Source organism: Protobothrops mucrosquamatus, unplaced genomic scaffold, assembly GCF_001527695.2.
Source record: "Protobothrops mucrosquamatus isolate PMUCROS unplaced genomic scaffold, P.Mucros_1.0 scaffold_294, whole genome shotgun sequence".
NCBI classification, from domain to species: domain Eukaryota; kingdom Metazoa; phylum Chordata; class Lepidosauria; order Squamata; family Viperidae; genus Protobothrops; species Protobothrops mucrosquamatus.
The window spans coordinates 2,166,736-2,191,789 of NW_015386370.1; the positions used below are offsets into that span (position 1 = coordinate 2,166,736).

Genomic DNA, 25,054 nt, shown 5'->3' on the forward strand with positions numbered 1-25,054 from the left:
GACGCAGCACTGACTGACAGCATGACGTATTGGCTCACAGACTAGACCCTAGGCCTAAGGACCTAATTGGGTGGGTGTGGATTATCCATCTCTGTGCTGAGAAACGGCATTCAGGTAAGACAACGCCCCTTCTACAGCACTGGAGATGGATAATCCACGAATGGGAATACCAAAGCCCACTGTCCTTACAGGAGGGAAGCGGGCAAGTTTGGAATCGTGTCTCGAGGCACCACTTGTTGGAGAACCCTCCTGCCAAAGGATGCCTCGGCAGAAGCGTACCTGTCCAGTTTATAGTGCCGGATAAATGAAGACGGGGAAGACCACGTGGCTGCCCTACATACCTCCTTGATGGGGGCCTACGTGGCCCAAGCCGCCGAGGTGGCCGCGCTGCGCGTAGAGTGGGCTGTGACCCGGCGTGGCGCCGGCCAAGAATTGGCCTGGTATGCCTCCGTAATGCAAGCTCTTATCCAACGACCGATCGTGGAAGCCGAGACCTTCCTGCCCTTGGAGGAAAGATGGAAAGAGACAAAAAGTGCCTCGGAATTGCGAAAGGTGGCCGTCCTTTTAATGTAATAACGTAGGGCCCGACGGACATCCAGCGAATGCCACTGACGTTCCAGATCGTGAGACGGATTAGGGCAAAAATCAGGGAGAACGATCTCCTGGGCCCTATGAAAGAGAGAATTAACCTTGGAAACGAAGGTGGGGTCTAAGCGAAGAGTGACCCGATCTCGGTGGAAAACGCACAGATCCTCCCTGAGAAAGCCGCCATCTCAGAGATCCTCCGGGCCGAGGTGATGGCCACCAAGAAGGCGACCTTAAGGGATAAGGATCTCATGTCGCACGATCTGAGGGGCTCGAAAGGGGCCTTTGTAAGGGCCTGAAGGACCCTAGGTAATTCCCACGTGGGGTATCGGTGTACCACTGGGGGCTTGGTGTTAGTGGCTCCCTTGAGAAAGGAACGGATCAAAGGGTGCTGCCTCAGAGAGTTAACAGTATCGGAAGAGAGCAATGTAGACAGGGCCGCTACCTGTCTACGCAAGGTGTTAGGTGCCAATCCCTTGTTCAGCCCCTCTAATAGGATATGTGGGACGGTCAGACCCGATAAGGGAAGTTGCTGGGTGGAACACCACCGGCAAAAGAATCTGGCGTTCAAGTGCCAAACGGCTAACTGAAGCCATTGAGGGTCCGGGTGAGTCAGACCCCCCTGGGTCAGGGATATCCTGTCTGGGAGAATTTTCCACGGGCGCATTGGGAAAGACCGACGAGATCGACGAACCAGGGTCTCCGCGGCCAGAAAGGGGCTACCAGAAGCACCTCTGCCTTCTCCTGCAGAAGCTTGCGGATGACCGCCGGAAGGGGGGGAAGGCATATAGTAGGCCGTCCGGCCATGGCCCCCGAAGGGCGTCTACTCCCTCTGCCCCCTGGACTGGAAATCGTGACAGGAACCGTGGGAGTTGGGCATTTGTCTTGGAGGCAAACAGATCTATGATGGGAGGCCCGAATCTGTGGGTGATCTCCCTGAATAGCCTCGGGTGTAGCCGCCACTCTGAGTGGTCCACCGTTGACCTGCTCAGGAAGTCTGCCCTCTTGTTTGCCTCCCCCGAGATGTGGTCCGCCCTGAGCGAGGCGAGATTGGTCTCTGCCCAGGAGCACAGCTGCTGTGCTTCGGACAGCGCACGGGACCGAGTGCCCCCCTGTCGATTCACGTGTGCCTTTGCTGCCACGTCCGTAAGGACCAGCACATGTTGTTTTGCAATGTCGCGGTGAAAGTGGCGAAGGGCTAGATGTATGGCCCTGAGTTCCAGCCAGTTGATATTGTGTCTCAGGTCTGACCGAGACCACCATCCTTGTGCCCATTGAAACAGGCTGGCGTCCGTAGTGATCGTGAGCCGGCTTGGCTCCTTGAAGAGGGACCCCCTGGTCATGGCTGGGGAGAGCCACCATCTGAGGGAGCGTAAGATGTATAGTGGAATCCTTACCTCTCTGGTGGAAGTGCTTGTTCCCTTTTTCTGGTAGGGGAGCAGAAGCCACTGAAGGTCCCGCGAGTGTAACCTGGCCCAGGGAACGATCGAGATGCACGAAATCATCTTTCCCAGAAGCTGGGAAAGCCCGGAGGGAGACAGAGTGTTTTCCCTGCAGACCCTGAGAACCAGGTCCCGTATACTGTCCCTGCATTCCTAGGACAGGTAAACCCGACACTCTACCGTGTCTATGATGGCCCCTAGGTGGAGCAATCTTGTTGATGGAACTGTCTGGCTTTTCTTGAAATTGACCGAAAAGCCATGGCTCTGCAGGACTCTGGTCACCAGACTCAAGTCTGTCAGAGCCCCCTGTGGTGAGGACGACTGTATTAAAATGTCGTCCAGGTAGCATTGCACCTGAACCGGCATCAATCTCAGATGTGCTGCAAGAACTGCCAGGACCTTGGAAAAAACCCTTGGGGCCAATGAAAGACCGAATGGAAGTGCCCTGTGCTGGTAATGATGTCCCATGTAGCAGAACCTGAGAAACTGGCGATGGCCGGGGGTGATGGGAATGTGAAGGTAGGCCTCTGTTAGGTCCACTGATGTGAGGAAGTCCCCCTTTCGGATGCTGCCCAGGATGGACTGAAGAGTCTGCATTTTGAACCTTCGGTATGTCAAATAAAGGTTCAGGCGTTTCAGGTCTAAGATTGCCCTCCATCCTCCTGAGGTTTTGGGAACTACGAAGAGGATGGAGTAGAATCCGTGTCCCTGTTGGGCCGCAGGTACCTGATCTATGGCTCTGATGTCTAATAAGTGCCTGATGGCCTCCTGCATGAGACCTCTCCTTAGGGGCTTTTTTGATTGTGGGCAAGCAATGAACTGTCTTGGGGGACTGGAAATGAATTCCAGAGACAGGCCGTGTCTGATGGTGTCCAGAACCCAAGCGTCTATGGTGGTGACCTCCCATTGAGTGATGAAGAGGGACAGCCTTCCCCCTATGGGAGGATCCGGTGGGGGGGTCACTTCTTACGGAAGGGGCGACCCCGCCTCGAAAGGGCCATTTGGACTGGAATTGCTGCCTTGGCCGCTGGGCCGGCCTGTCAGCCTGGCGGTCCTGCCTAGGAGTGAAGGACCGGGCAGGCTGTGTGTTGTGAGGAGTGGTGGCAGAGCGAAAGGACTGTCTACGATTGTACGGGGCAGGACGTCTGTCGGATCGTTTAGTAATATGGGCCAGGATCTTCTTCTTATCCTTGTTTTCTGATAAGAAAGGGGTTAAGGCGTCCCCAAACAGCTTACTACCCTGATATGGGGCTGCTGCCAAACGCCACTTGGACTTGGCGTCTGCCTGCCAGTGTTTTAACCATAACATGCGGCGGGCTGTCACGTTGGACGCCAAGGATCTGGAGGAGAACTGAGCAGCGTGTAGGGATGCATCGGAAGCGTATTCCGTCGTGGCTACTAACTTGCTCAGGTCCTGATGTGTGCGAAGATCCTCCGGGGGGGGATCCTGGCCTGCAACTGACGGAGCCAGATTAGGGCGGATCTCGTGAAAAGGAGGCTGAAGTGGAAGCCCTGATAGACCATGCTGCCGCCTGGTGTGACCTTCTAAAGGCCATTTCCGATCTGCGCTCTTCAGATTTTAGAGCCTCTGCCATATCCCCTGAAATGGTGAAAGGGGAGAACAAGTGATACAGGGGTTCATCCACCGTGGGAACCTGCAATGCCTTCTCTAATTCTGGAGCCACGCTAAACAGTTTCCTGTCATTTCCGCCTGGGAGGGGGAAGCTACCTGGGGAAGCACATTGTTTCTTAACTGCGTTGAGGAACAGAGCTGGGCATGGAACATGGTGTTGAGTGACCACCGGTTCTACGAAGGCTGGGTCCGTCTCTGGGTCTGTTGTGGAAGTCGCTGGGGTGGGCTGGTCAGGTACACCGTGTGGTACTGAGCTAGCCTTGCGAAGGAGGGGAAGAAAAAGAGATGGATTAAAGAGCCCTCCGAACGGGGGCGGATCCGGTGCCGGTTCCTCCTCCTCTGACCAAGGGGCGTCAAGCGCCTGCTCCTGCTCCGGGGTCAATGAGACCCCGCTGAAGGAAGAATGAACTGGAGATGGAGGGTCACGAGAGCTCTGATGTACTGTGAGAGGGAGTGAAAGCACTGATTCCGCTCTGGGCACTGATGGAGACCTGACCGCAAGGGCCCGCTCCAGTGCCCTATCCACTATGGCCTGGATCCTATCGTCCAAGGAAGAAAGGATGGTCTCCTCCCCTCTAAGCCCCGCGGCCGTGGGTGTAAAGGTGGCCTCCGGGCCCTGCGGGGCCCGTGGGGTAGAGGGTGACCTGAAGGTATATGTTTCAGTTGCCACATCGGCTTCGTCATAGGAGGTGGGCGGTTCTGTCGGTGCCCAGATCTCCTGAGGGGAGGAAGAAGGACCTAGGGGTAGATCAAAAAAGGTGGATTCAGTCTGAGCAGTCTCAGCTCTGGCCTGTTTTTGAGCCTTTGAAAACTCCTTTTCCAGTGCCTGGTGTCTCCTCCTGTCAGCCAATTTGGAGATTTTCCCCCCAGAAGCAGCCTTGGGTTTGACCTTGGCTGCGATCCTGCCAGCGGCCTCCTGGGAAGGAGATCTGTGCCTTTTCCGCCCTGAAGAAGGAGGAGAGGCGACCCTGGATTCAATGGTCGTGTTTTCCTCCATGCTGGTGCAAAAGACTTCATGTGCGCTAGAGCAGTGGTTCTCAACCTTTTTAATGCCGCGACCCCAACCGGTCATAAGTCGAGGACTAAACCGGTCGTAAGTCGAGGACTAAACCGGTCGTAAGTCGAGGACTACCCAACCGGTCGTAAGTCGAGGACTTTCCCTGCCCAGGAGCGCCACGCATGTGTGGTTCCGCCCCCTGCACCTGCCGAGGCGTAGCTGGCAAGCGGCAGACGGAGCAGGCCGACCACCAGCTGGCCCAGCCCAAGGGAGGTAAGGCACCCGCCAGAAAAGGGGAAAAAATGGTGGGCAAAAAAAATGGCAGACAAAAAAAATGGCGGACAACCTTGCTTGGCGACCCCCGTGAAATGGCCGATCGACCCCAAATGGGGTCCCGACCCACAGGTTGAGAACCACTGCGCTAGAGGGTGCACCTGGGAAGGGATCAATTGGCTGATAAAGGTTTAGGGCAAGGTTTTAAATTAGGCTGCCCTATCCCCCCCCAGTCACCTAACCAGTGGTAGTTTAAACCAAGACCGGTTCTACCTGCAGTTGTCAATGCCTCCGCCTGAAGTGGGCTGTGGCCTGCTGGTAAGGCTTGCTGTGTTACCCAGCCAGCAATCTACAAATGGCAACAATACAGTAGCGGAGGCTGAGCACCACTGTATGAACAGCAAGCCAAGAGTGACCAGGGTTCGAGACACCAGACGGCCCAATCAGACTCTTGGGCCTAAGCCAAGGATTAGGGGAAAGGTGGAACTATCTGACCTTTCTTTGTGAATGCCATGAGGGAATTCTTGAGAGCGCCTTGGCAACTGTGACTCCGGGAGATAAACCCTTGACAATGAGCCTCAGTGAGGTCCTAATGGGGTCCCAGCTCCCAGGGAATTGTGTGGATCTCGGCTAGGAGGAAAGCGCCGCTACTGAAGGCTGCCAAGAGCAGCGAAAAGGGCTTTTTTTCCTTCTTTCCTCCCCCCCTTTTCCCCCTTTATCTGGGGCTTTGTGACCACGCGGTCCCAAAATGGCGGCCGCGTCCGGCCTGGTCACCTCCGGCCTGCACACCTCCCCCCGGTCCCTCAGTGCCACTCACCCGGCCCAGTCTGTTCTGGCTGCTCCTCGGCGCCTAAATCGTCACCGAGGCGCCTGTAACGCGATGAGACAATCCGAGGCCCCTGCGGCCTCCGCGATCTGCCTGGCCTTCTTTGATGACTTCAGAGCTGCAGCCGCAAGCTCCAACGCCGGGAGAGTTGGCAGGAACCGCTCCGGTCCGATCTGAGGCCCCTGCGGCCTCCGCGCGATGTGCTGATCTCAGGGCCGTCGGAGCCGCAGCCGCAAGCTCCGACGTCCAGGAAGTTATTTGTTCCTCCTCCGAGCCGGTCCGGCTGTTTTAAAGCCGGCGGGGCTGCCGCCGCAAGCTCCGTGCCCCGAGAGGAGGTGAGAGGAGATGAGGATGGGGGGGTGGTTTCACAAAGAATCCCCTTCCCCGATCCGCAGGAGGAGGTGAGGATGGGGGGTGAATTGCAAGAGAAAAAGAAAACCCCCCTTCCCCAATGGAAAGAGACCCCCTCCCCTTCCCAAAGGAAGGAGGTATGGGAAGAAAGGAAATTTAGGGGTAAACGGAATCATCCGTTTGAAACTTGATCCCAATGGGGATCTGTAATAATTTGTTCCCTCGAGGAGCGTTGAGCCCAATGCTGCTCTGGGGAGAAAAACAAGAAGGAAGAAAGAATTTTTTAACACTAATCTAGGATAATTCACGAATGGTTTCTACCTGCCTGTGAGCCAATCTGCAATGTCTGCTCTGGGCCAGATCAAGTCGAAAACTGGGTGGAGACAGGCCCAGGACAGGCATGGCAAGTTTGGCTGACTTGATCTGATTGGGCAGGAGGATTAAGTTAACCCATTCGTGGATTATCCATCTCCAGTGCTGTAGAATGGTACCCTCTATTATCAGCGAATGAATAGAATATTAGTATCTTTTCTGTATAGATAGAAAATGTTTTATTTTAGTGGTTATCTTAGTTTAGCAATTGCTACAAGAAATTAGTATTGGTCTGTCATGGTCCCTTTTTTAAGGTTAGTGCAGAGAACTAAGATTTTAGTAGATTGGTTAAATCAACAAAGTAGCAGCAAATCTGCTTTTTTGAATAGCTATATTTATATTGGCTGGCATTTACTGAGGCTGTTCATATGTCACAAAATGTCCAAATAGTTCTTGCTTATTACAGACAATATACTGATATTCATTGCTCATTCATACGTGCTTCCTTCCTGCTCACAGAAATAGCTAAGCAAGTCATGGAAACCCATTCAATGTTTGGTTTGTGTTGTGTATGAACTGGAATTCCTGGGTTGTTTTTGGTAAGGTCTTACTTTTGATTAGTGGGAAAGTAATCCAGAATTCCTGCTTATAACATATTACAAGAACATTGGTGACTGGTTTAATTGCTCTTACAAGCAGGAGAAGCCAATGGGAGTGATAGTATAGCATGTGCCTTTAGGCTTTCTGAACAAAGTAATCATGAATTCTTAGATTCTTATCTTATGCTATATGTATATAGCCTCCTGTAATTGCAGCAGGTACTCCTACAGGACACATGCATCTCCTCATGATCAAAAAGCATTGATAGGTTTTGCATTTCTTAAGTGTTGGGCATATCCTTATCTCTAAATATCCACTTGATGAAGATCCTGAAAATCAAACACTGAAAAAAGAATATGAAAAAACCTTTAAAAAGTACCAAGGTCTGGTGGTTAAGCAAGAACAACTACTTCGAGGTACAAATTTTGATTCCCAGTTATTCAATATAGCTTCTCAGCATTTAGAGAAATTATGGGAAAGTCTGAAAGATTGCATAGCTTAGTCTATTTGTTAGAATTGTAGCTATTTGAATGACTTAGAACTCATTTTAGTAGTGTTTATCTTTGTTTACCAAAAGTTTAAAAAGTTAGCTGTCTATTTGTAGCACTCCCTTTAAAGTTAGTGCAAAGAATTAAGAACATTAAGAACATAGGTTAAACCAATGACCTATCAGTTAATGTATAAGGCATGTTCACTTCCTTGAGTTAAATATAACATGGTGGAATTAATAATTTCACATTGTTGTGTATATAATAATAATGGGGAAGCAAATATTCAGTATTTGAAAATATCCAGTAAATGAAAATATATTGCGCAGAGAAAGAGTTTCTGAGAATTTAATGTTAGATTTGAATGCTCATTAGATGAAAATACTCCACTAGTAAGTACTTTCATTCCTCCTGAAGATCAGTGCCATTAAATAGCCTGTCAGAAAAATTCCAAGAGAGAAAAGGAGACAGGCAGAGATCACCTCAGACACTATCGTTTCCTTTCCTCTGTAGATACTCATCCCCTATATGTATCTTAATGTTTCTTCTTATATGCCTTACAAAGTTTTGTATCTCGAAAGTCAGGAAGTATTGCAATAACTGGAATAGGAAGAATATGATCCCCAGTATTTATTAATTAAAGTAGAATTTATAAGTATGTAATCCGATTGTGCCTTGAAAATGCAGCTAATTAATTTAACTTATTTCTGCTCAAAATATGAATGAAAAAAATGTTCAGAAACATATTAATATGCATTAATTTGTATTATTTTTGTGAAGATAATATATTTAACAGAAGTCACTTAATCGCTTATTGGTTTAATTGCTAACAATTACAATTAAGTTCAGTACAACCAAAAGGTGTTGCATTGTGGTGGATAAAGAGGGTGGCCTTGGTCAGAAGGAAGGTCTGCTACCAAGGGAACAATCAGACAAAGGAAACATAACCGCAGGCCAAGAAACATTTGTAAAAATGTCTCATGGAGCCCACTGTCCCCTCCCCTCCCCAATTTCAGTGAAGATAAAAGAGGGGGAAATGTAGCACATTCAGACTTTCAACATTTTATTATTATAATTGTTCTAATTAAAAATAGTCTAGATCTTCACTGGATCTGTTTCTTAGTTTGGTTTCTTAATAGTGCTGACATGTATAAAAATTGATTTTTGAAAAGCTTCAGAGAAATAAAAAGCACACATTTGGGAAATGGACAATGCAGATATATTGATTTATCTTTTAAGTTTAAGTTCAGTATATTGTTGTACACAGTATATAGTACATATACAAAAGATGAATATAATAAGAGCTCACATTAAAATAATTTGGACTAATCCATATTAATTTATGTTATGATAATTAGAGTTTAGTATAGGAAGAGTACACATTTTCTCCAATAAACTTACATTTTGCTGAAACAGGCTAGTTAATAAAACCAGCATATTCTTTTTTGGCAATTATTCTCTGCTGAACTTTGTACAGGAGATATTTGTAATGGCCCAAATGTTTGAAAGAATTCATGACTTAAAAAGTGAACAGAGAATACGCATAATCTCTCAATTGTGTGTTTTATTTTTGCCTGCTGATGAATCAGTTGCTCTTTATTTGCTGCTAAATCTTGCTGAGGACACACGAACTGAATTGAAGATGAGGAACAAGAATATTGTCCATATGTTGGTGAAAGCGCTCGACCGAGATAACTTTGAACTGTTAATATTGGTTGTGTCATTTCTGAAGAAACTCAGCATCTTTATGGAAAACAAAAATGATATGGTATAATTTTATAGTTTTCTATTGAAATATTCTTACCATAAGCTGAAAGCTAGTCAACAAAGCACAATAAAATTTCTTCTAGTTTTCATTTTGTTTTTATCTGCTGAGTGGCCCATACTATGCATCAGACACTTTGTTGCTTTATTTGTTTCCATGGGGAAAAGTCACATAGTTGTTTAAGAGACAGAACATACTATGCAGAAAAATCTCAGGTTCATTAAGTGGAGAAAATGAAATTTCAGGTGTCTTTCTTAAAAAGACACTGTGACTTGTAATAAATTATACCATAATGTATTGGAATAGATGGTTCAACTGATATAAGTTGGTCTCAGGTATTCAGAGAACAAAATCCTATATATATTAGATTATTGTGGTTTAGTCATTGTAGTGAGCCTATTGAATTATGTCTAACAAGTTTTATTGAGTAAATTTGTATTCAACTAAATGAAAAGATGAGATATTTAATTTACCTTTAATCATGACCAAATGTCTCTTCTGAATTAATAGTGATTATAGGTATTTGGAAATACCACTTTTAAAACAAAATGCAAATATTAAAGTAATTTAAAATGATACATTTTTGAACATGATATACTTTATTTGAAGCGGTGTAATACCTTGTCCCCTAAAGCAGATAGACAGTATCTCAGAATGGAAGTTGAATGAAAAAATGAATAAATTGAAAAACATTGAAAATGGAAAAAAAATTAAAATGTAACTATTTCAACTTAATACACTAAAATGTATTGAGGATAATTAAATTATTTGTACTTGATGAATGAAGAAAATCCATAAATAATTCATGAGATATTCCAACAAGCCAAATTTTTAATGTAATTATTGGTACATAATGGAGAGATATTTGTCTATTACATTTATTCTTCAGTTTGGGTTAAATGTTAGCAATATTTCAAAAAGTCTTTGTGTTTTTCCATGCTTCTTCTATAGGTTGAAATGGATATAATTGACAAACTAGTGAAAATGATACCATGTGAACATGAAGATCTTCTGAATATTACTCTTAGACTTTTACTGAACCTTTCCTTTGATACAGGCTTGAGAAATAAGATGGTGCAAGTTGGACTTCTTCCAAAACTCACTGCATTGTTGGGTAGATTTAATTCTTTTCTCACTATGAAATTTAACATTGTTCTTAATAATCATGCTCCATTGTTTATTGAAATTTTATGAATTATATTTTTCTATTGATTAGCATGATCAGTAATTCAATATTTTATCTGCAAAATCTGTTGATTTTTATTACTTTATTATTATTTATGATTTATTTTAGAGCCAGTTTGGTGTAGTGGTTAAGGTGCTAGCCTGGAAACCAGAAGACTGTTCTAGTCCCATCTTAGGCATGAAAGCTCTCTAAATGACTTTGGGACAATCATTCTCTCCTAGGCCACCCCATCTCACAGGGTTGTTGTGGAGAAAAAGAGGGAGAGGAAGGAATGTTAGGTATATTCGCTGCCTTGAGTTATTTATAAAATAATAAAGATGGAAGAAAAATCTAATCAACAAAAAAAAACACATTTTCTGCAAGCCATTGTCATCTTACACATGTCATTGAGAAAAACAGGTAATAGATTAAGCCCTACTCCATTTATTTATTAGGCATCAATAAATAATAATAATAATAATAATAATAATATAATAATAATAATAATAATAAAAAAAAAGTTGGAAGGGACCTTGGAGGTCATCTAGTCCAACCCCCTGCTCAGGCAGGAAACCCTATACCATTTCAGACAAATGGCTGTCCAGTCTCTTCTTAAAAACTTCCAGTGTTGGAGCATTCACCACTTCTGGAGGCAGGTTGTTCCACTGGTTAATTGTTCTAACTGTCAGGAAATTTCTCTTTAGTTCTAGGTTGCTTCTCTCTTTGGTTAGTTTCCATCCGTTGCTTCTTGTCCTGCCTTCAGGTGCTTTGGAGAATAGCTTGACTCCCTCTTCTTTGTGGCAGCCCCTGAGATATTGGAATACTGCTATCATGTCCCCCCTCGTCCTTCTCCTCATTAAACTAGACATACCCAATTCCAGCAACCTTTCCTTATATGCTTTGGCCTCCAATCCCCTGATCATCTTTGTTGCTCTTCTCTGTACTCTTTCTAGAGTCTCAACATCTTTTTTACATCGTGGTGACCAAAACTGTATATATGCAGATGCTTCCCTTGATGCCAGTTTGCTTCCCATCTCAGTTGATTTTTTTGAATCTTTTAACTGAGTGAGAAACTGGCATGCCACAAGGGAACAGCCTTTACCTCCCCCTTTCTTTAGAGAAATGCATCTGGGCCCTATACAAGTATCAAAGATGTTGGAAACTAGATCATTACCATCCAATGCTTTGTTTGGAAGCATCTATGCCTGCTTAGGGAATGGAAAGGGAAGATGTTAGGGTGGTAGAGCATCCTGAGAGCTAGAAGGGCTGCTGGAATTTGCTTTCTCTTCCTGAATAATTATTGTATAATTTTATACACAAATCAAAGTTATGAGTGATTTTTCACCAATGAAGCCAACAGGTTTTTGAATAAGTGTTTTCCATGGCAGTAATTCTGTGAGAGCACTTACAGCCTATTCTCAAAATGATAAATGTATCAGCTAAAACATTTCTTCTCTCTGAATTTAAGTAATATTAAGTATTTCTGAATGACAGTGACATTGTATCTGTGTCTCATTTAATGAGGCTAAAGGAAATATATACCTTACCTAGAAGTTGCTGGACCTCAGTATGGTTGACTTAACAATAGATTCCATCAATCAATCTATCTAGCAATAAGTTCTGTTTTCAATTTCCCAGACCTAAATTGTAACTGAACTAATAAGATGATGCCTTTTTAGCTCATCAAGAAGGTTTATAATACATTCAGATTGGATTCTCCAAACTGGACTAATTTGACATTCATAACTTCAGAAAGATGTTCTAAGAAGAATTAAAAAGGGAACAGAAAAAAAATGAAATGGTTATTTATTTATTATTTATTAAGCAAATTTATATAGCCACCGACTCACACATAAGTGACTCCAATATATACTTTATATTGGGATATACTTTATATTGGGACTATACCATATAGTCTTTAATAAATTATGTGATTTAGATCAGTGCTAAATGGCATAGCAAAGGTATGTCCCATAATAACACAAACGCTACAAAGAATCTTGGCACCCAATTTCTAATATCAAAATATTACAAATTCACAAAATAATCAAATGAAAATATTCAGATTATTACTATAAAATCTGATCTCGCCCACCACCCTGCAGAACCAAGCAAAATAAACAGAATAAAAAAATAAGTGAAATGAATTAACAACTAGAAAGACCCCTTCTATATAGCAGGAATAATTTAATGCTTCAGTAGGGTATTCTGGTATTGCAGAGCAACCTATTGGAAATAATTGGTATATACTTTCCAGTGGTGCTGTGATCTTGACTCACTCCTTTTATATTTTTATAGTGATGCTTCAGATTTCAAAACAGTGACCATTCTTTTTGTGTTAGACATATAATGAACATTAAAAAATGCATTTTATTTTGTTTCAAAATAAGAAAATTCATGTTACGTAGCATTCATCGGAACATCACAATCTCCACAAGTTCTTAAAGGTGCTATTTAAAAATGTCAATTTTTACTGGAGAGTTAATAATTTTTTGAAATCAGGGCTCTAAAGAATTGTTTCTGATAAATCAGCTCAAAATTTCACATTTTTTGTCATTGACATTTTAAAATTGGAATTCTGTGTAAATGATTTTTATTTTTTTTCCACGTTATCATTTTTTCATTCTCTTTAATCAAGAGGCCTGCTATGTTAATCTATTTTATGTTTTGCTTTGCATTGTTCTTCCTCTGTCTTAGCTATGGCACCTTATTAACATTGTTATTTTTATGAATGATCCTTTCAAAAGCTATTTTTTAAAAACTATCCTTTTCATATTGAATTTAAAACCATATATTAAGCCAGACATGTCAAACACAAGGCCCGTGGGCCGGATCCGGTCCACCATGTGGTTCCCTCTGGCCCAGGGACCTGCTCTGGAAACAGTGAAGGATCGGCCCACGGCACCTCAGCCCGGCCCAGGCTGACCGGGCACTGATCCTACAACCTGGTGCCAGCCATCAACGCCACAACGTGCTCAGCCTTAGATCCACAGAGCAGCCCTGAAACTAGTGATGGGTGACTGCGCCCTGCCCCCTGGACGTGCGTGCAAGTGGAGTCTGGCATCCATGCTGGCTGTCTTGCCCCACAGGCTGACTTCACTCAGGACACTGTCGCTGGCTGTCTCTTGTGCGCAGGGGCTGGGCAGAGGTAACAGGGCGGCTCCTCACTGGTTCCAGGGCTGCCCCATGGATCTAAGGCTGAGCGCATTCTGGCTTTGATGGACACAACTAGGTTGTAGGTCAGTGCAACCCCCCCCTCCCATCAACACCTCCATGGCCTGCTCGTTGACCTAGCCTCGCAGCCACAAGGCTTCCCTTTCATCGGGACTGGCCCTGCCTGCCTGCGTGGGATAGTGACGGCCGGTGGCAGCATGGACACCAGCAGTGCTGGCAATCTCTCCCCCTCCCATCACCCCTTCCTGAGCGCGGAGGAAGGGAAGAGATGAGGAAGGGAGGAAAAAAGGGAGGGAGGGGGGAAGGAATGAAGATTATAATGAGAGGGAGGAAGGTCTGAGAGAAGTCCTGCCTTAGCATTTGGCCACGAGCAGCCCTGCTGCCCTTTCATTATCCCCTTGTCCCTTCCTCCTGATGTCTCCTGGTGGTCTCCCATCCTATTGCTGAGGATGCTTTGGTTACAAAGCAGGGTCTCCTCGCAGGGAGAGGGAATGGGCCTCCCTCTAACCCACACATTTTGCCCTCCCGCACACACCATGAGCAACTTTGCTAAGGAGAGCAAGCCAGTCAGCAGCAGCTTTGAGGAGGAGATAAGCACAGCCTCGGGAAAGGCTGGATTGGGCACTTGCCCTCCACTGCCCAGGGCTCTGGGCAGCCTGCATCACTGGGGGTTCTCTGCATGGCCTGAGAGGGACAGCAAGGCTCCTCTGGTGGACAAGGGTATAGTGCTCGTCCTGGTCTCACCTTCCTAGGCTGGAAGCAATGGATCCCCCCAGCCCTGCCCAGGCCACCACAGGCGCCCCCTGACACGAGCAATGTTGAGGTGGCCACATCCACCCTGGCCATGCCCACTCCCACTATGTCCACCCCGGCCCCCCAAGGTCAACCAGAACCCTGATGCGGCCCTCAGTGAAATCGAATTTGACACCCCTCAAGCAAACAGTTTATATATACACATGAGAAAGGAGTTACTTATTAAAAGCAGCAGTGTTTTTCTAATTAAGTCTAATTTATCCTATAAAGAAACATGCATTTCCCAACCCAATTAAGTGAGCAAACAGTAAAATAGATGCAGCAGAACATAACAGAAAGCATATGTCTTGCCTTAAGAGTTCAGCAATATCTTATCAAGATTGCTTAAAGTTACTCATAACAGTAAAATGTTATGTTTCCTCCTGTTTTTCCAATTAAATGGAAAAACCTTCATTCTTACAGCAGTTCTGCTACAGCTGGTTTCAATATTTTATGTGTGAATGTTGCGTGAGGTGTCCATTTCTTCCTAGCAGTAATTGGTTATAACATATGAAGAATAAAAAAAAAATGGTCTGCAGACTATGGTAACTACTCAGATTTATTTTGAAGGTGGATTTATTTTGTGCTGCTATGTACAACATCTATGTCAGCCCCCCCCCATGTTTCTTTCTTCATTTATTCATTCATTCATTAAGCACGTATAGCTGCTCATTTCACTGATATGACTCTGGGTAGCAATAAAATAAACAATTAAAACAAAATTACTACAAAATTACTACTAAAATAATTAACATAAAATATAAATAAGTTCACAGAAGAATCCTCTGCCCCATTTTATTTATTTATTAGACTGTTATCCCACCTTTATTACTTCATGTAAGACAGTGAACATAAATAATACTTCCTCCTATTTTCTCCACAACAAACAAGAGTTGGATTGGGCTGAGAGACAGTGACTGGCCCAAGGTCATCCTGCTCACTTTCTTGCTTAAGGTAGGACTAGGTCTCACAGTTTCCTGATTTCTAGACCAGCTTCATAATCACTACATCAAACTGATTCTCCTCTTGGATATTTATATCTAGATATCTAATGACATTGCTTTCAATGTCTAAATTGTTTTTCAAAGTATTAAATATTTTCTTCCAAGACAACTACAGCAAAGTCTTTTATCTCCCAAACAGTAGTAGTAAATGATAACAACGATTATTACTTTTTTCAATTGTGCACATTTAAAGAAATCTAACTGGTGAGGTACTGTACCTTCCACCAAAATTAATGTATATTTCTAAGGAAGTTATATTTCTGAATTCAGTATTTTAATGAATGACAGTGGTATGATTTTTTTCCTTTAAGCAATCAAAGTGATGCTGAATTGTAGATGCATTAAATGTTTGGTAGAATCCATACATTTTATTTATTTCAAAGAACCCTACTGACTTTCATAAATCAATTCAGAAATTCTAATCCTAATCTCTAGTGGCATTGTTGTGTCATATTTGTAACTCCTGCAGTCATCAGAAATCAAAAAATGGTTTAACAACAACAATGTACAGACCATGATCACAAAAGGCTGTCTATTCTTGATGTGCTAAAATAACTTAATTCAAAAGCATAATGTTATTCCAATACATACCTAGCATGTAGAAAGAGGATGGCTAACATTACATTGTTGAGTAGTTTTTAATACCCAACTTTGGGTTTTTAATACCAACTTTGGGTGAAAGTAAAAAGTAGTTGACAATATTCCATTTTCCAAATAAGTGATTCATCAGGCATTTCACATATAACAGTAATTTGTTCTGTTCATGTAGCCACTCAACTCACATAATGAAATGAAAAATACAAAAGCAATAAAAAAATAACTAAAAACATAAATCCACCAAAAGCTATTAAAACAATCAACAGGAGACTTAAACCACTTCTCCAACTTAGGTACTTCTGGAAGTAGGGCAACTCCCAGAACTGCTTAACTAGCATGGCTAACCCACCAATTCCCTAAGAGGTAGGGAATTGAACTCTGTATTACTAGAGGACATTGAGTTTGGGGAAGGCTAATTTCAACCATTGTTGCAAATCATATAGTACCTGGAGTCACACATAACACCAAGTGAAAATCAAACAATTTTGGCTTAATATGTATGTGCCCATGTGTCAACACAGGTATTGTCTATTTGAAATGATTGAAGTCAGCAAGAGAAGGCATTTCATGTACAAAGAAACAACTCCTAAATATCTCTTTTAACACATTTTGACTCTTCAGAAGCATATATGACACTTCTTGCATATATGTATGAGTTTTCAGTCACTGCAATGCATTCTGTAAGTCAGATGCTTCGAATTGGCTTTGATGAATGAGGCAGGTATGTCCCAACTCTAGCCTTAAAATTATAGGAGTGGTGTGCTAAATAGTTCTGCTCCACAACTGCTATTTTGTGGCTTACTATTCAAAAGCATAGAATGATTTTGAACTTGAGATCCAAGATATGTATAGTTGGAACTTTAAATTTGTTGAAAATGTGGTGTGAAAACAGCCCAAGGGACAATATTTTTCCACCACAACTGTTCCAGATGAACCTCAGCTGCAAATTTAAACAGTATTATTTTTACAAATCACTGAATGTATTTTATAATAGCAATATCTCACATAGAATAGTCAGTTGTGACTGCTAATGACTGATATTTTGAGGATTAATTTGCCTCATCTGGGAATGAACAAATAATTCAGAATGGTATTATAAATGCAAAGGACAATTGAATGAAATTCACACTAATTAGTTGGTTAACTAATAATAAATTCCCGAGAAAAGGATTTCTGAACATTATTTATTTATTTATTTGTTAATGAGCTCATTATTCAGATTTATTGCCATACAGGTAGTCATCAACTTACAACCACAACTGAGCCCAAACTTCTGTTGCTAAGCTATTAAGTAAGTTTTGCCCCATTTTACGACTTCTTACCACAGTTGTTGAATGAATCACTGGAGTTGTTAAGTTGGTAGCACAGTTGTTAAGTGAATCTGGCTTCCCCATTGACTTTGCTTTTCAGCTCACAAACCTGATCACATGACATCAGGATGGTGCAACCATCATAAATACATGGCAGTTTCCAAGTGTCTGAATTTTAATCATGTGACCAGGAGGATGATGCAACAATTGTAAGTTTGAAAAGTGGTCATAAGTCACTTTTTCAGTACCATTGTAACTTTGAATGGTCACTAAATGAATAGTTGTAAGTTGAGGTCTATCTGTAATCCATGGTGTCCAGGATGTTGTTTCTAGGGCTCAGGTTTTAAGTCTAATTTGTAAATTCTGTCTCTATGAGACATTTTAATGAATTTTTTTCTAATTTTCTCCCTTTATCTTTAAAAAATATGGGTTTTGTATTTTTTTTTAAAAAAAATTCTTGGCCTCTATTTACAGATGATTTTAATTTTCATTTTCAGTCATGCATAAATGGGTTTTTGCTCTTTTTAGTTGTTAACATAAAACAAATAATAGCACTATGTTACTAATACTTATGCAGAATGGTGGACAAGTTACTGCTCACAACCTGTAAGTTCATTATAAATTATAGGCATAGCTCCAGAAACATTCTCTTGTTCATTTTCTTCAGTGGCTTCCTAAAAAAAATAACATAATTATATAATTATAATTATTAGAAAACTATAATATAAAATATAATTTCTGTCTGTGGAGGGTGCTGGGGGGGAGGGATTGTGTTGATTATTCCAGCCTTCACTGGCAAATGATGCAATTGAGAGAATGACAGACACCCTCCCCAGACTTGCACCTTCCACTAGTCCCTTTCTAATTCCCTTCTCACAATTTATTTCAAATCTTCCAAGTATGATTTGTTGAAAAATAAACTGAAACTATTTTAAAATAGACCATTGCGCTTAAGGAAAAAAGTAGAGATGATGTCCATAGTTTTGCTTAGCTATTTCCTGACATTTAGATGAAGAACATGGCTGTGGTAATGATAAATAGGATATGGCAATTTTTTTTCTTTTTAAGGTACATTTTGATATCTAGAAAAGAAATAAAATCCTTTATCATACATGAGAATCAGACAGTTCAATAAGGCTAAACAACGTAGCTCCAGAAATGTTTTTTTTTAGAATATTAAGATATCATTAGTTTTTTACTTGCATGATGTGTAAAGTGCGTATTCCAGACACTTTCCATAGTTGATTTTCAACAGTATTTTTATTATCTGAAGTTTGAGGACAAATATTTCTGAATAAGTATATTATAGGATCACATGAAAAATTATTTTCATCCAATATTCCACATTTATTGGAAAGTTAATGTTTATGTTCTATACTATATATTATATATTATATATATTATATATAATATTATACTATATATTATGTCTTAGAAAGATATAATTTTATAGAATTTCTCCATAATGTAAAAAGGTTTAGTAAAATACTTTTCATTCATTCATTCATTCATGTTGATTCCAGTCCAAAACATTTAACTGGATTGTGCCCAAAGTATTTCTACCTGGTCTGCACAAAGAATCTTATTTTTCTACTTCACTTTGTATACAACTCTTCATCAATCCTTTCAAATCTTATTCATAGAACTAATGAACAAGTTACTAAGCTTTTTAAATTGATGGGATGGGGAAGCAGGAGATCCTAATAAAAGGGAAAATAATTGGCAATTTACATCCTTGCAACATTTAGCCTACTCTAAAGATAAAATACCTATGAGGAAAGTAAACACAAGTATAGACTTGTGGATAAACTGAGAATTTTAGGCTCCAGAATATACCCCCCAAATTGGGTTTGGCTTATGTGCGAGTATGTACAGTAGTACCTTTTCAAAGTGTCCTGATATACTCATGGCCCATCTGCAGATAAGCTAACCCTTGAATACGGTGAAAATATTATGAAAAATGCATCATCTGTGGATAAACCAATTGTGAAAATTAAAACTTACAAAAATTTCAACGGTCAGCTTATGATATTTTGGTGAAAAATTCAAGATTGACTTACCTATGATTGTCTTCTCTGTGAGTATAAAGGATAATAACTGCACTATACAATAGCAAAATAAATTTCTCTCTAAACTGGTTCCCTTGTTTCTTTTCTTCTTAGTATGAGATTTCCTTGAAAATACTTTATTTTAAAAACAGTCATAATCATTAGAAAAAACTGTTCCTTCTGTAAGCTTTGAAAATAGTTTCTAAATGTGGCTAAATATAAATCAGATGTGACTAATTCATATAGATGCTCATTGTTAAATGTTTTTGTTTCCTCCTCCCCCAGGAAATGAAAATTATAAACAAGTGGCTATGTGTATTCTCTATCATATAAGCATGGATGATCGTTTTAAGTCAATGTTTGCTTATACTGACTGTATACCTCAGGTAGGTATGTTTTCCCCCCCTTCATACTAGTTCTATCTTGAAAGTCCTTAAAGCAAGAGTCAACAGCTAGTGGGTCTCCAAGTAAAGCTTAAGGGGTAGAGTAATGTGATATTAATTCTGCTGCTGCTTTTGTCTTTTCAGTTTTGTTGAATATTCTTTAATTCTACATCAAATGCTGAACTATTTTTTATTATGGTTGCACTATTTAAATTATAATGATAGTATTTAAACACATCTTTTTATAAAAGATTTTTACAAATATCTCAGGGCAACTTTTAGGGATATATTTATCCTACTCTGCTGTTGAGATTTTTAACTAACACTGAGGTCCTTGTAATTTTATATTTCCATTCATTTTTTCAGTAAAGGCACTAGATTGTATTGATATGTTCAGTAACTTAATGTTCTTGATCTGGTTTATTCAAAACATTTCTTTTGCTGGTAATTCTGCTTAGTTGATAGGTTTCTGTTCCAGTTACATGTCAATATTTAGTACACATATATACAGCATGAATCTAATTATTGCACAAATTAACCTTAGTTTAGTATTTTTGGAGTCCAGTCATTTAAAAAAAAATACTTGATTGTAAACAGTACCATTTAGGTTGGATCGCATCCATAGTATTCTATAATGAAATTTTGACACATAAATATGGAAATCCCCAACATACATATACAATATACATATACAATATACTGTATATATTGTAACTTAATCTGTCAAACGGCCATCCTTACAATTAGTTTTTAAAAATTTTCACAATTGGATAGTTAAAATCTGGTAAAGTATCTGTTCAGATCGTTGCTTCAAATGTCAGTGATATCTGGTATAATATGACAATTAATTGATAAATGGAAGTGATTTTTAAAATCTAAAATACTTGGCAGAAGAGGATTTTCTTTTAGGTATCTGATGGATAACAGGGAGGCTTCTTTAGAAGGTTATTCCATAAACTCAGGGCTATATTTGAGAATATCCTATCTTACAGTTTTCTGCCTTCACTGAGGGGGTAGGTGGGGAAGGGGAGACTAACAAGCCTTTGAACTGTTCACAATATGAACAGAACTGATTTTTATTATAGACTTTAGTCTAAAATAAGAAATATTCAAATTTACTCTTTTTTGTGACAATAGAGTTTAATACCTAAACTTTTTAGTAAATGGCTATTTAATAAATTGAACTGATTTTTTTAAAGTATCTGTAGCTGTTTTTCCCCTTATAATTACACTTCTTTTTTATTTACTTTCTGGCAAGTTATCTCTCTAATTTGTTAAGCAAATTGGTCTGAATAGAAATTAAGTGTGGCATCTATGCCTTAATAAACTAAGAAATAAAAGCATATGATTTGCAATTAGAATCAGAATCGTCTGTCCAGTATAGTCTATATTTACATCAGTTGGCATATTTATATCACTGGTCATTTATTTTGTTCCCATGTAATAGAAATACATTTATAGGTAGTCCTCATTTAGTAACTTCTTTGTACAGTTGCTGTTCACAATATAATAATGATGAAGAAATATCTTTACAATCATTCCTCACATTTATGACCTTACCAGGTCTGTAAAGGAAAGGAAAGCTGAAGTAAAATCATAAGCCCACTCATGGTTTCACTTAGTGACTGTAACAAATGAGTTGCCGCTCCTAGTTGTGGTTATTTATACTTGTTTGTATCATTGGTCTGTGGAGGCACTGTTTATTGATAATTCTTATATAGTGTTTAGAAATAGTCCAAAATATATGCTTACTTTTTCCTTTTTCTTCCATATCCAACTATCATAAAAAGTGAGATTGAATCTTTGATTCTTCCTTTTCAGAAATGTAAATTATAAGCTTCCAGTTTATCATAATTTTGCAGACTGTAACAGAAGTGTCAAATAAACTTTGATTGTTTAAATCTGTTTTCAAAGTTCTGTTTGTTTCATGTATGGAACTTGCAGGCTCATAGAATTGTTTTGCAATACTTCAATCTTTGATGAGAATACAATATCACTAGAAAACTTTTTTCATTTCCATAGATTAATGGATGAAATTGTAGTTAGAATTAAAAGTCCATTCTTGTTTATATCCCACCATCACAAGCGTTATTTAAATAGGTGCAAATATAAACCATATGTTTGTAACAGAGCTTATAGGTAATAGTCTGGCCAATCAAAGAGCATGGTTATGCAATGATGTCATAGTGATATTCAATATTCTTCCACAGAATAGTAGGCAAGCTGCAGCTGACTTATCCACATGTTTTCCACTATGCTTTTTTGGTCCCTCTTTGATCTACTTAATGCTGGTAAACGTCCTCAGTTGACAGCCCCGTTAGCTTTTGTCCTCGATTATCTGCTGAAGAAACCAGAGCTTTACTTCAAACATTAGAGTTAGGGAGTAGCCAGTCAGAGGCATGCAGGTCTGGCATAATCATTCAAAGATGTGTGAGCTGGGGATAGAGAGAACTGGACTGAGGTGTATGAAAGGAAAGCAGTTGGGGGTTGGCCTCTGGTCACTGGTAAATAAGTGAAGTCAGGTGCCAGAGAGTCTAGACACAGTGATTCTAGTCCTCCGCTGCAGGCATCTGATACTCAACGTGGGACTTGTCTGATTGCACCCGTTGTAACCCTTTTATTGCTCTCCTTCTAAATGAAGAAAAGATGACAATGGTTGCAGTAAAAGCAGAACAAATTTAATTTTGATATTTCCTATTTGGCAACAATTACACTTTCCTTTGAAGTGGCACGAGTTGCAATCAAATTAAATTAAGACATAATGGGAAACATGGAACTCATACTAAGGGATTATTCTAAACACTTTGAACTACTCTAGATAAAATTACAGGACTCCTCTTCCTTCCATTTTTTTGTATAGGAACTCAGTTTAGTAGCGATGGCATATTCTAAGTATTTTTTTTTTAAATAAAAGGATTCATTTTCAGTTGTAAATATGCAGAAATAGGTTTATGGCACTTTTAAAAAATGTTTTAAGTTTCTGGGTATAATAGCTTCTTGATAGTGTATTAAATATTCTTTTAATTTCAAGTTTTATTATTTTGATTATTAGTTACCTACTGTAGCAAGTTTAATTCTACCCTGATTGGTTTTGTAAATTTCCCCCTTTTTTATCATGTAATTTAAAAAAAAAACACCTTTATATTGTATTACTGCATGCTGGTCTATGCTATAATGAAGTTTCAAGTTTTATTTTTCTTATAGAAGGTTCTAATAAATAATAGTAGCACATATATACAGTATACTACGCATGCACACACACTCTTTAGCCCCAACTTGCACAAACCTGTAGTAATTAGCAGCCCGGAGGATGATTTAGAGCAGAATATGCTTCCTTTTGGAGTTTCACTATAGGAAAAGAAGCAATCAAAGCTGGATGTTTGTTCTGGCACAGATGGGGTAAAACAAACATCTATACTTAACTTTTCCCAGAGGTGTCTCAAATGTCAGCCTTCAACCAGACTATACTTGAACTAAAAGACTCAGAGTCTTGCTGTTCATAAAATTTTTAAGTTTTATTACAGATACTAGAAAAGCTGTTAATTTGAAGAAAGCCAGTTGCAAAATGTATAGTTCAGACTATATATCTGGCAGACCTAGATGTCCAAAGTTAAAAATAAATCTGTAATTATCCATTTTAGGAAATTATATAATATTAATGTTGCACTCCTAGGTAGGGATGATAAGATTACTGCATAAGTTCAGTTCATACTGTGTTTCTAAATATATTAATATTAGTAAGTCCAAGGCCAAGTTGGTTGTCTTCAGGACTAGAAGGACTAAGTGTAACTGGAGCCTGAACATGTTTATAGAGACCAGGTTAAGTCCTATGTGTACTTAGGAATTGTTGTCACAGAAAAGAATGTCTGGTTCCCACGTTTCAAGAGGAGTTTTTTAAGGACTACAGCCATCCAGCTTTGATTGCCTTTTCCCCAGTAGTGAAAAAGGAAGCATATTCTGCCCTAAATCAGAATAGAATAGAATAACAGGTTGGAAGGGACCTTGTAGGTCATCTAGTCCAACCCACCCAAGCAGGAGACCCTACACCATTTCTAACAGATGGCAGTTCAGTCTCTTCTTGAAAGCTTCCAGTGATGACTCTTCCACAACTTCTGAAGGCAATCTGTTCCATTGGTTGATTGTTCTCACTGTCAGAAAATTTCTCCTTATTTCTAGGTTGAATCTCTCCTTGATCAGTTTCCATCCGTTATTGCTTGTCTGGCCTTCAGGTGCTTTGGAAAATAGATTGATTCCCTCCTCTCTGTGAGATCCCCTCAAATATTGGAACACTGCTATCATGTCTCCCCTGGTTCTTCACTAGACTAGCCATGCCCAGTTCCTGTAACCGTTCTTCAATATGTTTTAGCCTCCAGTCCCCTAGTCATTTTTGTTGCTCTTCTCTGCACTTTTTCTAGAGTCTAAATATCTTTTTTATAGTGTGGAGACCAGAAATGGTTGCAGTAGTCTAGGTGTGGTCTTACTAAGGGTTTATAGAGTAGTATTAGTACCTCACGCAATCTTGATTGAATCCCTCTGCTAATGCAACTTAGGATTGCATTGGCTTTTTTAGCTGCTGCCACACACTGTTGACTCACATTTAATTGATTGTCCTTTAACACTCCAAGATCCCTCTCACAGTTGCTGCTATTTAGCCTGGTTTCACCCAATCTATATGTGTACTTTTGGTTTTTCCTGCCTAAGTGTAAGACTTTACACTTGGCCCAGAGTTCAAGTTTGTCAAGATCCATCTGGAATAGAAGTTCCCCTTCTATTCCCTCATCTAAGTCGTTTATGAAGATATTGAAGAGTACTGGGCCTAAGACGGAACCTTGTGGTATCCCATTGCTTACTTCCCTCCATGTAGACGTAGTACCATTAAGGACTACTCGTTGAGTACAGTTTGTCAGCCAGTTGCAAATCCATCTGATGGTGATGCTATCTATCCCATTTTTTTCTAGCTGACCAAGAAGTAGGTTGTGATCTACTTTGTCAAATGCCTTGCTGAGGTCTAAGTATACTATGTCCACAGCATTTCGCTGGTCTACTAATTTAGTCACTTCATCAAAGAATAAAATAAGATTGGTTTGGCATGATCTGTTTTTAACAAACCCATGCTGACTTTTAGTTATTACTTTACTTGTTCTAGATGTTCGCAGATCTATTTTCTGATTATCTTTTCCAGTATCTTCCCAGGTATTGATGTTAGGCTGATATTGATCTGTAGTTTCCTGAGTCTGTTTATTTTCCTTTCTTGAAGATGGGAACCACATCAGTTCTTTTCCAGTCTTCAGATAGTTCCCTGGTGCTCC

The 25,054-nt window shown here is 40.4% G+C and overlaps 1 protein-coding gene and 1 long non-coding RNA gene across 3 annotated transcripts in view; one reads left to right on the forward strand and one right to left on the reverse strand.

Moving 5' to 3' along the window:
* Positions 1–25,054, forward strand: part of KIFAP3 (kinesin associated protein 3) — a 113,110-nt gene that overhangs the window by 28,370 nt on the left and 59,686 nt on the right. The window contains exons 8-11 of the mRNA XM_015832032.2: positions 7,337–7,435; positions 9,097–9,275; positions 10,224–10,386; positions 19,648–19,748. Coding sequence (XP_015687518.1) covers positions 7,337–7,435; positions 9,097–9,275; positions 10,224–10,386; positions 19,648–19,748 — 542 coding nt within the window. The remainder of the gene's footprint in view (positions 1–7,336; positions 7,436–9,096; positions 9,276–10,223; positions 10,387–19,647; positions 19,749–25,054) is intronic.
* On the reverse strand, positions 17,852–23,145 carry LOC107302873. Of its 2 annotated transcripts, none has more exons than XR_001549402.1 (3): positions 23,032–23,145; positions 21,498–22,083; positions 17,852–17,988 (listed from the first exon to the last, which is right to left on the reverse strand). It is a non-coding gene; the product is annotated as an uncharacterized LOC107302873 (long non-coding RNA). The 2 variants fall into 2 exon arrangements; XR_001549403.1 differs by having other exon boundaries at positions 21,498–22,086.